This window comes from Pempheris klunzingeri, chromosome 22 (assembly GCF_042242105.1).
Source record: "Pempheris klunzingeri isolate RE-2024b chromosome 22, fPemKlu1.hap1, whole genome shotgun sequence".
NCBI lineage: Eukaryota > Metazoa > Chordata > Actinopteri > Acropomatiformes > Pempheridae > Pempheris > Pempheris klunzingeri.
The window spans coordinates 8,195,322-8,210,118 of record NC_092033.1 but is presented as its reverse complement, the minus strand read 5'-3'; the positions used below and the strand labels follow the sequence as shown (position 1 = coordinate 8,210,118).

Here is a 14,797-nt window from a genome sequence, read left to right as displayed (position 1 = left end):
AGGGGGGAGACAGCTCTCATCTGCCTCCGTGTGTGTGTGTGTGTGTGTGTGTGTGTGTGTGTGTGTGTGTGTGTGTGTGTGTGTGTGTGTGTGTGTGTGTGTGTGTGTGTGTGTGTGTGTTGGGTTGATGACCTCAGCAGCACTCAACTTAAAACAGCCTCTGATTGCATCTGCTGTCTGCTCTGTCTGTGTTTTGGTCTCTGTCTAGTTTTTTTTTTCAGCCAACTGTCATCTAAATTTTAGCAAATGTTGGAAATGTGACAGAAACTAAAAGAGAATTTGGGGCATTTCACATGAGATGATGGAAAAGGGCTCTTGTCTGTCAATAAATAGATCCAACAGAAAAATGGAGATTCACTCTGATACAGGTTTTGAGAGGTTGTGGTGGACAGACCCCTTGCAGCGACCTTTCAGAACATCAAAAACACATTCTTAATTTATTTTCACGATTTCAGTGTAAAACATGCTGTATTTTTGTTTATATTCAACTATCATTACTATTTTACTTGTAACTTTCTCTATGACAGAACTCTGGGGTTAAAGTGCTTTACTCAAAGCCAAAACAGTGACATTCTTTGAAGTAACAATTTGTTTTGAAATGATATGACATGGCTTGCTTGGTATTGCTCTCTAGTGGTGGAGAAAAAAATGCTTCCCAAAGCTTTTCTGTTTTCCTTTTTTTGCTGCTTTTGCAAGACAGAGCAAGAGGGAGCAGCAGGGAGGGAGGGGGAATAAGCAAGAGAGACTAATGAGTACAAAAACACAGTCATATGACTGGATCTCCTGCAACTCATGCCAAACTTATTAATACAGTCAGTAAACAAGTATGAGGGGAGCGGCAGCGAGGGCTGGATGGAGGACGACGGAGATCAGGGACAAAAAACAAGTTTCTCCGCAGTGTACCATCATTCACAGCGGAGGCATTCACTCTCTCTGCCAAAGCCACACTGTACAGGAAACGCAGACTTACGCTGGTAACCCGCCTGTAGATCTGGGCAGCGTTCTGACATTCAGAGTAGGGGTACTCGGAGGTAGCCATCTCCAGCATACACATGCCGAAGGCGTAGACGTCTACAGATTCATCATACTTCTCCTCGTACATCTCTGGAGCCATGAATTCAGGGGTTCCTTGTGAAAAAAAGAGGGTGAAAAAACAATTAACTACTGTAGTGTGCTGGGAAATAAGATTCCTCAGTCACCACATTAGACTTAACATCTTAAAAGGTTATGTAATTATAATTCTTTTTTTTCCCCAAATATTCCTTTTGAGAAACACTGTAGATCTGGGGTGTAGATCATCAGAAACCCCAGAAGCAAGCAAACATTGGCTGTATATTGAATATTTTAAATTACAAACTCACTTACTGGTACCACATACTAGCAGTGTGTGTGTGTGTGTGTGTGTGTGTGTGTGTGTGCATGTCTGCGCGTCTGTGTGGATTTCTGTCCAAATGCTTGAGGTCTACCTAATTACTACAAAGCAGCTGCGAGATTTACAAAGCCTATCATTCTCACCTCAAGTGCTGGAGAATATGCACAGTCGTGTACTCGTGTGAGAATATGTGTGAAAACCAGCATACTTGTGGTCAACTAAATCAAGCCAAGTCGAGTTTAGTGGGCATTACATGCTGAGCGTGTTTTTCGAGTGCATCTTTGGTGTGTGTGCATGTGTGTAGAAGCAGACAGCTTAATCCCGGCTTGGTAGCAGGCTGACGCGTGTGTATTTCACTTTTCAAATACCTGTGGTTTGCTTTTACAACCAGGCATTTTGGAAGCAGTAAAATTAATCTTACACTAGGTGTGTGTGGTGGTACACAATGTCTGAATGAATGTGTGTTCACACACGAGACAGCACGGGTGGATGTGTTTATGTAAAGCAGTTATTGTGATGTGAATCTTGCATAAATTTCGCATCAGTTGTTTCACTTTTTCCACCTTCACAAATCTAAGCATTTCATCCTGATATATATATATATATAAAACTTTCTATCTGACTGCAGACAGATATGCGGGATGCAAGAGGTAAAGACTTTGTGTCTTCAGTGGCTGTGTACATGTATTCTCCTACCTATGACACTCTTGGCAAAGGAGGCCCTCTTTAGCGTGGCTAAACCCAGGTCCCCTATCTTCACTGAGCCCGTGGGCCCCGTGATGAAGATGTTATCGCATTTCAGGTCTCTGTGAATGATGGGCGGGGCTCTGGTGTGCAGGAAGTGAAGGCCTTTGAGGATCTGTCTGCACCATGATCGCAGAACCTTGATTTTCATCACCTTGAAACGCTTCAGGTAGCTGCAGGACAAAGAAATCACCCATAAGACAGCAAAGATATATTCCAAGAAAAAAAAAAAAGACAGAACGCAGCAGGTTGAACCTCAAAATAGCCATGTATCCCGTTCAAGTGCCATTTGTCCGACATAAAAGCAACCAACTAGTTTTCTCTTTGAAAGTCACCCTGTAAAAAAACCCTCAAAAAAAGCCGCTCTACTATGCACCACATATCTTATATGCAGCATCATTCTGTTGAGGTTGAGGGGCATTCAGAGGAATGCATTCTACAGTAAGATTAATGAAGGACACTGACAACCATCCATGGGGGAATTAATTATTGCAAAGCAAGGCATGGAGAGGCAGACGATAGCCAGATAAGAGCGACGGAAACACGGATAATGCCTCAATTAAAGATGAAAGCTTACAAAACCAAAGTAGATTACTGTCACACAATTCCAGCTTAAAGAGACGCATCATAAACACTCGCACCAATGTGAATGTGCACACAGAAACACACACTGAAAAGACGGACAGACATTCTGGTTGGTTAGAGACTGACATGGCATGTGTGCCAGATACTCACTGACGTACTGAGACGGACAGAGATTTTACCTCTTGAAAACAGACATCTATTTTAATCTGGATACAAATATGTGAAATATGCCGGCATGTTTTAGCCTGATGTTTGTACATTTATTTGACCTTAAAAAAAGCAGTTCCATTTAAGCAGCATTTTAACCATTTATTTTAGTCATTTTCACACCACATGAAGCAAAAATATCCTAACCTCATGTAAATGTCACATTTTTAGCAATATTACCAATGCCACTAATGAAACAATAGTACCCGTGCTAATGCACATCAGAGACTTTGGCGGTTTCTAAGTAGGGCTTGGTCATTGTCCATTGTTTGCTGTTCAGAGTTGTAAGTGTCTGGAACATATCCCAGCATACACTGGGTGGAAAGCGGGGAGACACCCTTTGACAGGTCGCCAGGCCATCATAGAGCTAACACAGATCCACACCTGTGGGTGATCTGGAGCCTCCAGTCCACCTGGTTTATATGTCTTTGGAATGTGGGAGGAAACTGGAGGAAAACCCCACAGGATTAGAGGGAGACCACAACAGGAATTTTACTGTGCGTGATTTATTTCAGCTGGCTGCACACCAGTATTTTCGTACTGAACATCTCTTCTGTTTTCAGTCAAATAACTTAAAAATGCACTTTTAGTTATAGTAATTAAACTGGATGCAATTATTCAATTAAAATGCTTCTGTCAAAACTTCTAAGAAAAAGCTCCAAGAACTCAACTGAAATTCCTTTGACTGTCACTTTCCATTAACCAATTTAAAATGAATTTTTGAATTCAAAGTGTTTCCCATTTTCTGTTATCAGCTGGGGACTATCTGCCTGTCTCCCCTGAGCTCTTTAGCGAAGCAGAGCACACTCCTTAGTCATCCTTTGATGATCCAGACGATGAGGAGGATTCAAAGTAGACCAACCGTTCCAAGACTCATCTTGTTGATCGGTTAAATTCTACTGCTATGTGTAAATTTCACTACATCACGGCAGGCAGAATAATTTGATTTGAGCTAATTTTTATTATTTCTTAGAGCTCAAAATGATCTTGTGCTTAATCTACTTACAGCAAATAATTCAATGTCCGAGCTTCAAACTTAGTTCAAACTAAAATCTGGCGACGGTCCAGGTGAATAGCCGGGAGCTGACTGAATTGCACAGTGACCCTGCAAAGAATGTTGCTTTCTCCACCAGAGATGCCCTCCTGGTCCAGACAGCCAACCCAGTGCGAAGCAGCAGCATCAGTGAGTCTGGCTCCAGCTTCACCGGCAGCTCCACTTATCCGCAGACCTCGAGTGTCAACAGCTGCTCTAACAATGAAGCAACTGCAGATCAGTCTTCACAGAGCTGTTCAGACGACTTTGTGCTCAGCGTCAGAGATCACTCTGCACCGAGCCAGATCCTGACTGCAAGTAGCAGGTCCACTGTTGTAGCTGCGTCTTTATCGGAGTACACCACATTCATCATCGAGTTTATTAGACCAGAATATCCGGGTGGTTCACATATTTTCACTGAGAGTTTTCCTTCAGGGAAAATTATCTTTTAAAGTGAACAAATGCACAACTGCATCAAGCTTCCTCTGAACCCTTTCAAAGCCTCTTTCTCACACTCAAACCTCTCTTTTATTTCTGCTCTTGAGAAACAGCGCTCTCTTCTCCTCTTCCTCCCTCTGTACCTTCCTTCACTTTACTTACCCCCCCTCCCTCTCCCTCGCCTGTCTCCTCCGCTTTCTCTCTCCCTTTCTGAAGTCAGTACAGTGTTGACAGAAAAGTTAAACCCTGTGGCATGCGATGCTGGAGTGACACTGCACAAAGCACATCTCCCACACACAATCACTCAACCGTGCTCTCTTTTCAGCACACATGCCTAAATACAAAGATATATTTGCACTTTGTGTATACATTTAAATTTGCATGTTTCTCAATGTGCGAACAATGTATGTTCAGTACATAGACATGCATGAGCAGATAAACTTTCATACACAGACACACATGCAGTAGTAGACGCATGCCTTTGTGCCTCTTTCTCACACACACACACACACACACACACACACACACCGATAGATAAGGGGCCTCTAATGCCCTGAACCCACACTGGTCAGTATTTCCATCCACACCATCTCCCTCCCTCCCTATCAGTCTCCCCCTCTCATCATCTCTCTTTCTTTTTCCACCACTTCAATGAGCTGTACAACAGTCCCTCTCCTTTCTGAGTCTTTATCTGGATGACAGCCAAATCCCTGTGCAGCCTTGATCCTGTTCATATATGAAGGTCATTATGCATTACACGTTAAAAACATACATGCATGTGAGAAGAATTTATTTCCTACATATATCATAGAGGTAAAAGGGTTGATTAGTCAATTTACTGAAAATTAGTCATTTAAGTGACAATTTTAAGTGAAAATGCCCCCAAAAAGTGAATATTTGCTGTTTTTAGTCTTCTATAATGATAAACTGACTTTTGGGGTATTGGTCGTTTGGTTGGGTAAAACAATACACATGGAGACACTGTAATAATCCCCATCATCATACTTGCAGTCCAGACATACTTGCCCTGCTTAATATTAGCTTTTACATTCTGGTGACTCATTTTGTCAAAGGTCTTATCTTGTTATTATTCCCCAAAAACCTCTCAGATATTCATATTCCCTGCTTTCCTCCCTTCTTTCTTTACACAGGAGGTATTTGAAAGTGACAGAAAGGGTTGGAAAACAGAAATGTGTGGTTTTAATGTTTAATTAACTTAGCTTAATTCATTTTACTGTTGAGTGAGAAAAATACTGGTTAGATGCAGGATGGAAAGTATCTGCCCTGCTTCTGCTCTTCTTAACAAGTGTTTGAAGCTTTTTTCTGTCCAGTGGAGGGCGCTACTGTCCTTGGTAGTACTGTGCTGATGGATTGATACTCATTCTGTAGCTACAGGTGTTTCATTGGTTTGTCAGTCACTCTGACTTGTTCCCTTTACACTGGATATCTACTATTTATTTGTCTATCGATCTCACTATTTGTGCTTCTATCTGTTCCACTATCATCTTATCAGCCTTTCTGTCACTCTGCCAAAAATTTACTGTATATCAGTCTGGTCATTCATCCACCTCTCCCTCTGTCTGCACCAAAGCCCCCCCACCCCCCAAAGCCTCATTTGGTCTGTCCCTCTGTCTGTCCCTCTGTCAGGAATGAGAGGAATCTGCAGCAGAAGCAGCAGCTGGCAGGTGGGCCGCTGCCCCATGATGCATTGCACGGGGCACGCTGTGTGCCGCACGCCCCACATTTAGCCTTTTATTGTGTCAGGAGCTCAACAATCACATTCGCATTCACAGACACACATCTAATCTATACAGACTGGCACGTGGTCGTAGCATGGACAATGACAGCCACAGATGCATCAATTTTCCACAGTGAATTTTGGGGAGGGGGGCAGGTGGGGGGGGCTGACATGCTAACCACAGATGTACAGCTTGTCACACACACACACACACACACGGAGTCTCCCCTTGATTCCTGAGCTTTACCAATTTATTGCTAAAAATCGGATGAGAACAACTTATCTAGGAACATCTGTCACATAGACGGGTACTCAGTCAGTCCAATAAATACTGCACATAACACAACCACACACACACACACACACACAGACACAGACTGTACATGTTATGAGTCAGACACACTAGCTGACCCACTAAGAGCTGCAAATCCTGCTGGGATGAGAGATGCTTACGACACTACAGTGAAAGGCCAGTTGAACTGTTGAAAATACAGAAAAAGTGCATATTGATTTGAGTACGTGTGTGTGTGTTTTACACCGCAACAAAAAACTGCAGGTGAGTCATCATCTGTAATGATGGTGCTCTTCAGAAGTAAAGGGGAACAGAGGTGCTTAAGAGTGTGTCTGTGCGTGCACGTCTTGGTGCACATACCCTGTTGCACGTGATAAAATATGAACAATACTGCAAACATAAGAATGCCATTAGGTTATCAGCCAGTTATGAGCCTGATCCAATCATTGGGTTGATTTTCATAATTGTCATGAAGCAGCTTCTTGTTCATTCATCTGAACTGTGGCCTCAAATAGTGTTGAGTAGCTGACAGTGGTAGTAGAAAATACAGAAAGGACACAGCTTACAGCATTTTTTTTTAACAAGGTCTTTAAATTAATATCTTAGAAAATCCATTTTATCACTAATGTACTCACGTTTTCAGTGTGCCAGATGTCATGAGCTCTGTGACCAGAACAATACATTTCTTTCCTTTGCACGGCCCCTCCCAGGAGTCATAGAAGCGGACAATGTTAGGATGCTGGAGACCCTTCAACATCCCGGCCTCCTCTTTGAAGCGCTGACGCTCCGACTTGGACAGCTTGCGATCCTACACACAGGAAAGAGGAGGAAAATTATAATCATGCATACCAAAAAGAAAAAACTAAGGTAAACACTGATTATGTGATATCTTGAGGGAAGAAGTGTTTACCCAACCAAAGCGTGTTGTATTAATAGTACAACTCTATTATGGAGAGTGTGATGGCAATCAAATTATATTGGAGGAGGGTTTGAGGGGTGGAGAGGGAAGCTCGTTATCGGAGGAACAAAAACAAGTTAGGTAGAGAAAAGAGAGTAGCGGGGGAATAATAAATGCTATAAAAACATTCAGCTACAGTTTGACGACTTGATACGATACATGTTTTACATCAAGCACTGATGCACCATCCAAACATGCAACTAAAATGCAAATACAGATGCAATCACGAAATCAGGAACCATCACAAAATGGTGCCATATTGTTTTAAAATACCACACTAGCGAGGGATGTGTTTAAAACAGTAGACAGCCCTTTCATCTCAAATAAGCCGCATACATCCATTAGAGTGAGTCTGGGCCTGTATTTTGAGGAGTCTTGTTTTCATCAGTGCGGTTCACTCTTCATTTCTACTTTATGACAAACTGGTTTATGAAGTGATATATAAATAATTCTAAGTAATAGTGTGTTTTTGCTTAACTGGTTGCCACCGACTGATTTTCACAGCTCCAACTGAATGTTGTATAGAGAATGAAAGAACAAGGAGGCGAGTAGAGGGTGCAACATGCTATTCCTTCAGTTCCCACCGCTCTATGCGAGTATGGGTGTGATCCCTCACTGGCTTCCCACCAATTCATTCCTGAAACGCACTTCCGATACCAGCTCTCACTTCTTGTGTCCTTCATATTTTTGCCATTCAGAGGTGAAACGTAGTTTATGATGTTCGCACCAAGCTTCAACTGGGTCTTTATTGGTTGTGGTTGCAGACGCACATTGTTCATTCTACATTCTTCTAGCATATGGGAGACTAGCTTAGAAAAGTCCTGCACACACACAGACACACACACAGTGTTTCATGGGCATTCCAGCTCTACCACTGATACCTCAATAAACACGGATTCAATGGGCAGTGTGGGCGGGTCAGATCTAGTAAAGAAGGGAGAGTGTGTGCATTTGTGAGCATTTTACATGAACATGTGGGTAAAAGGTGTCCTGGAACTAACCGTGTCTGGCCTGTGTACATGTCAGCTTTGATTATAAGTAAAGATAAACCACAGAAATTCAATCATTATTTCACTGCAGGCATGTTTTTTTTTTTGCCTTTAAACAATTAGCTCTGTTGCACAGTATGTTTAGGCTTTAATGAGAGTGCCTGTATGAGCTTAGTGTGAATGTGTTTGCACATTGATGTTTCTAGTGTCTTCACCAGCTGTGTCTAACCGCAGCTGACACATTCAGCACATCACTGGCCCAAAAATAAACAAAATCAAGCTGCCAGACTAAGATAAAATAAGGTGACAAAACCTCAATACTCAGAGGATTTAAGCCCAAATATGGTTGCAACTTCCTTCGCAAATCTAAGTGCTTATATGTCTCATGTTTTCAAAGGATAACCGGCCGTTACAAGAAGGTTTTCTCCAAATATGGAAAAAAGAAAAAAAAAAAAGACAAATATGGTAGTCCTAATTAACCTGGAACAAGAAATTTGTGCTTCGAGAGGAATTCATGACACACGCACAGATCGTTTCATAAAATCAGTAACTCTTTTAGAGGATGAAATTACAGGTGAACAGTCGGATGAACAGCAGGACGGACACAAAGGCTGGGCATGTGTGTTTGTTTAAGGATTGATGACAGAATAAGAGTGAGGATGAACAAGATAGGACTTTCATTTTTGAGGTGCACTTAAAGAAGCAGCAGCATTTTTAAGGTGACGCAAGATCAGACGCTGTAGGCTAGACACCTACTCCCAGCGACAGTATCAGGATTATCACCATGGCAACCAGTTTTAAAAAGACATCCAATGAGGAGCCCCTTGCTTCCAATTCAACTGTTTTGTTGCTTCATTCACTAAATCACCAATATTCAGCACAGATAAAATGTTGTGAGTCAGTGCCTTTTTATAGCCCCCTATTGTTTTATTTGAATATTTAATTTGAATATGAAATTTTAAAAAAACAAAGCATCCGGTGCATTAGTGCAAACCATCCGAGACAAAACACAGGCTGAGCATCAAGCATTCATAGTGTTTAAAGTTACAGCACCATTAAATCCCACAGTTCTGACGTGGTGGCACTATTGAGTCTTGTAACAACATTTGGGACATAAATAATCAGGTAGTATTCCTTACGTGATAATCCACACCAACCAATCAACAGACCACCACTGGAGATTAGAAAACCTTGTGAGCTACTTCAGAGATTAGGACAGTCTCTGAGTTGATGATCTCATATTGTCATATTGTGTAACCTGGGGCCTCATCTATATCATATGACACACACACACACCTGAGTGAGCTCACTTACAGCTTATCCCTTCATCCTGCAGCAACCATTTCACTGATGAAGGCCCATTAGCAACTGACACACAGACACATCCATGGATGTGCTTACAGACCCTTACTCCCAGTCATTCTCTCTCTCTCTCTCTCTCTCTCTCTCTTTTTCCCCAGTATGATCACATGATCCTGTGGTCACATGACAATAGCTGTAGGTCACCTGACTGACTGGAAGCCAACATTCCATTTCCCAGCAGCACTTAGAAAAGACCCTGACCACCCATATAACTGTTAGACACCTCCCTCGGGGCACCAGAAGATTACTTTTCTCTCCGTCTCTCTCTCCGTCTCTTACTAAGTGTGTGTGTGTGTGTGTCCATAGATGCGAACAGAGAAAGCAGACAGCAAGTCTAAGGGGGCTTCGTAATCCATTATTAATGTTTCCTCCTTCATTCTAGTGTAAAAATGGGTACACAGCTCTCACACATACAGTACAACTACTGTAAGAGAAAGTAAATGCTTATCTAAAAGAAATGCATATAAAACACAGTTTTTAGGATGTGTGTATTTAAGGAATTAATTTGATCCAAAGTGCATAAGTGCTCCTGTTCAGAGTGGTTGTTTTCTTTCTCTCCTGCCCTTCTTTTCTGCTCCGAGCTTCAAAACATCATGAGACTTGAGTTTGTCAGACTAAAAAAAAAAAAAAGAAGAAAAAATATCCTCTCCAAGCCTCCCTCTCTCTCTCTCTCTCTCGTTCTCAAACACTCAGGCTTACACAAACACTCACCTAAGCAATCCTATACACTCAAATCTGCAGCCTCTTATCTGACACACTTCTTTTCGACATGAGGACTTCTCGCTCTCTCAGCTTTGCTTTCCCACTATCTTCCTTTCGCCTAGCTGAGGACTTGAAAGAAACCACCTATACATCCCTGAGCAGGTGACATTTCTAAGTCTGTCTGTCCTATTTCTGTTCTGTAACAGCCAACTGAGGACACACATGCACGCAGACAGGCGTACAGTACATACACCCACATAGAGCTCGGCAGCCAGACAGGCGGGCAGAAACAGAATCAGCAGTGGTAAAGCATTATGCAGCTTCCTGCAGGGAAGCTGAAAGCTGACACCCTCTGATCAACTCGTCTAGTCTGGACATCCCACTGTGATCACACTCAGTGATCATCTGCTCTGGTCTTCTCTGGTCTGTTGCACCCCAGCGAGTGAGACACACTCACGACACCAGATGGATGGAGGCTGTAAATAGAAGTCAATACCACGTGTGCCAGAAAATTCAGACAATAAGCCCCCTGACATGATAAACAGGTACTCAACTGCATTAAAACAAATGTTAATACTATTAAGTACAGTCTTTAGAGTTCCTCACAGTACCAAACTCACAGGATGTTGTCCAAAGTGCCTGGTCTCTCCTGGGGACAGTGAACGCCTAAATATAGCATAAATAATTGCATATGATTGTCTCTGTCCAAATTTTTGTGTCTTTCTCAGGCCTTCCATTATATAACAGCATTTTAAATTTGGTTACATAAGGGAAACAAATTCATATGAGAAGTAAGGGGAAAAAAATCTGAAATTTAAACTGCTTAACCAGCCAAGTAGGTTTTGGAATAATTAAGCTATAATTTTTTTATTTATTTATTATATTTGTTCGATTATTTCCTGGGAATTCTCACCCAGCCCAATGCATTCAAAAAAGAAAAAAGGAAAAGTAAACCATTTCTTGGAGCCACTTTACGAAAAGTTTTTATTACTGAAAGCATTTACACATGATTTGGTTTAAAAGATCTGAAGCCGCACCCTAAAATAAACTTTGTACATGACAAGATATAATTCCGACTATGAGCTGGGAAATGATTAAAAAAATAAAACTGGCTGCAGATCCATTGAAAAATACTGCACCGCAAAAAAGGAATAAACCTTTTTTCACCTAAAAGCAAGCCATAAAATCATTATTTCAACACATACAAAAACAACCGGCAGCGTCCTTTTATGCCATAATCATGCACCTCTTTTTGGGAACCTAACTGACTTGTAAACTTTTCATCCCAGTTTCTCCAGAATGTGTTGCTGACCCAGTTCGATTTCCCCCTGATCAACCTCTGAGGCCTGACCCAAATTTTGAAGAATGCTGGTCTGTAACTCCAGAAGAAAATCATGACCTGAAAATCTTTATTACATTAAGCCCCTCGGTTGAGTGAATGAGCTGATTTGTTTCTATATACAGTAAAGACCAACAGCTGTGTGTGTGTGTGTGTGTGTGCAGAAGTGTATCCACAAGTACATGAAAAAAAAGACCCAGTGTGTTCCATTAGTATGTAGTCAAAGTGTCTCTCAGACCCCCCACAGTCTGGAAACACTCTCCTGCAAAGAACCACAACCCCCCCCCTACAGCGCCCATGTACACGTACGTACATACACACACACTCCTACACACCTCATACACATGTGCACATACATACACACACACACACACACACTCCTACGCGTGCACAAAAAAAGACTTGCATATACAGCATACGCATTTTTCACTTGCACACACGAACCAAAAAAAGAGCGAGAGAGAGCATCTGCTATGAATAAGAATGATAGAAAAGCGGATGAATAAGTTCCAGTAAAAGTCAGAGGGAGGAGAGAAAATGATGGAGACTGATCTCGTGATTTAAAGAGACATTTCAGGACAGGGTGCCAAAAAAACAAAGAAAACGCAAATACTTGAGTTCACTTGTGCACACCCTCCTCCTTTGTTCCCCATGTGTTTGCTTTATCTTTTTGCCTTCTGTCCCCTGTTCTCTTTCCAAACGCCTCACTCGCTCTTTGTTTCTCAGTCCCCCCCCCCCGCCCCTCCCTCCGTCTTTCCTCTAATTTAGGTGGTTTTTGGTTTCCCATCAATCACCACTCTACATATTGCAGTAACCAGGACCATGTGTGTGCGCTTGCGTGTGTGTGCATGTGTGTGTATCATGATCTGATCTAGGTGCGGCTGAAAATCAGTTGTTTCTGTAGAAAAATGTGGTGAGGTACATACGCTGTGGTTTTCCTCATGTTTATCCTTGGGCAATAATGGAGACGTTATCTACATCATTTATTTAGTTTACTTATGTCGAACAGTTGAAGAAACAATGTTAATATATTCCACAAAGACCTACCTGTAATCGGGTAGCAATCTGTTGTAGGAGGGGACATATTGATTGTGTCTTTTTCTCCATTTGATTTGTTGCAGGCACTACAAACAAACCCATTCATCAGGATGGGTTCTAATAACCCCAGTGTGTGTGTCTGTGTACGTGTTGTGTACTCATGTGTTAACAATAGGTGCCATCTCAGCCTGCCACTCACTGTGCACCCTATTGTCTCATCTCTCTGTGCCTGGCTGTACAATACACGCACGCACGCCATGTGCCGCTGCAGTCATTACCCTCTGCCTTGCTGGTCACGCCTCATCTCCCCTCCTGTTCCCCATCTCCTCACTGCTCCTCTCTCATCTTTCCTTAATCTGTTTCACTCCTCTCCTACCGTTTCCTATACTTTACTTTACTCTCCTCTCTCTTTTCCATTCACGGGATTCCCCCAGAATGGAAGCAGGATGCATTTCAAAAATGGACTCTTTCCCACATCACACTCTACAGTTCAGCCACTTGATCCAGTCGTCGTTATCCAAGGGTAATGAGAGGAAATCTGAGGATAATGAGTGGAACTTCTGGTGTAAAGTCTTCCCCTCTAAAGTGTTAATCCTTCACAAAACAGCATGCCATGCACAAAGAATCACATTATGCCAGGAGTTATCCCAAACTTGGAGCTAATGAGGAAAAACGATGACATGCCAGGCTTCCAAATTTCACAGAGGCAGCTGGAGGACAGAAACGGGAGCAGGTAGGATTCAATGCTAAAAGATGTCTGTGAATCTGTAACCTTCAAGTTACAGAAGATCGGCTCTTGTTCCGAGACTAATGATTCAAGGTCCAAATACTGAGTAAGCTGAGCCAACCTGTTGCAATATCCAGGACTCTAATAAAGCTCTATTCACTGATTGTGGTTTTGATTGAAATTATGAGCCACAAACAATAGCCTCCTTTGTTCCTGACAGAGGAAACAAAGATCCAATAACGCCACGTGAAGAAAAAAAGTTTTACGGTTAAAAGTTTGCCATTGGCTACATCCTAAACATACAACACGCCTGTTAAGTACTTGAAAAACCAAGTGCCATCTAGTAAAACTGCTTTGTGCATGTTTTTTTTGTGTGCCCCGTTTGATTAATTAGGCGGTAAAATGCTCTTTGAACTGTGATGAAGATTAATTTGAAACATGAGACACTCGAACGGAATGGCTGTCATATATCAGCAGTCCTGAATGCCTTGAAGGGACCTAAAAGTCTTTGAACTTTTAAGGATTTGACCCCTTTTGCAGAGGAGGCCACACAGCGCTTATGCAGTTACTGTGTCATGTATGTACAAAGCAGTAGTGTGTGTGCGCTAAGGGTTATTTAAGGGTTCTATATTAGTATATTTGTTAGGGGCAAGTATATTTGCATGCAAAAGGTTGCAGTCTTAATATAGCGTACTTCCATCTGACTCTCTGGTAACACCTCATAAACACACAGATATGTTGATGGACATGATCCATTGCAAAAGTGTCTACCACTCAGACCTTTAAACCGTTCACTACCACGACGTCTCATTTAATGCTGAAAGAGAAAGAAACGGCGCTACTGAGCAAGTTTGTGTGGCTTTGAAGCAAAACTGATTCATACTGTGGGAGGATGATGGATGAAATCCCCACTAAAGCCCACTAAAATACCAACAGATGCTGCGGAGTTCATTAACAAGAACGTTATACATCAAATCTGCATGTTGCGTTTCTGTGTGCTTATGTGCACGTCTCCCTGGAATCCACGGGGTGTAAATGACGTCTTATAGCGAGGTCCTGACACTGTTAGAGTAACTGATGATCTAACAGAGGGTTAGACCAGTGTGTGAGAGAGAGGACGAGGGCTGTCCCACATAAAACTATTACATAATCTAGGAGGACTATCCCTTTACACTCAATTAAATCTAGGCCTCCACTATTAACACCCAGGCTGAACTTTAGCACTTCTCAGGTGTCTCTTTAAAGAGCAACAACTGCCATCAGCATCCAATCA

The 14,797-nt window shown here is 42.1% G+C and overlaps 2 protein-coding genes across 2 annotated transcripts in view; both read right to left on the bottom strand.

The window, feature by feature from the left end:
• The window catches only part of LOC139221584 (proline-rich protein 5-like), a 255,194-nt gene that overhangs the window by 70,639 nt on the left and 169,758 nt on the right, over positions 1-14,797 (bottom strand). The window lies entirely within an intron of this gene.
• Positions 1-14,797, bottom strand: part of wnk1b (WNK lysine deficient protein kinase 1b) — an 81,520-nt gene that overhangs the window by 39,503 nt on the left and 27,220 nt on the right. The window contains exons 2-4 of the mRNA XM_070853492.1: positions 7,045-7,217; positions 2,069-2,289; positions 971-1,128 (exon numbers count right to left, since the gene is read on the bottom strand). Of these exons, the coding sequence (XP_070709593.1) occupies positions 971-1,128; positions 2,069-2,289; positions 7,045-7,217 (552 nt within the window). The remainder of the gene's footprint in view (positions 1-970; positions 1,129-2,068; positions 2,290-7,044; positions 7,218-14,797) is intronic.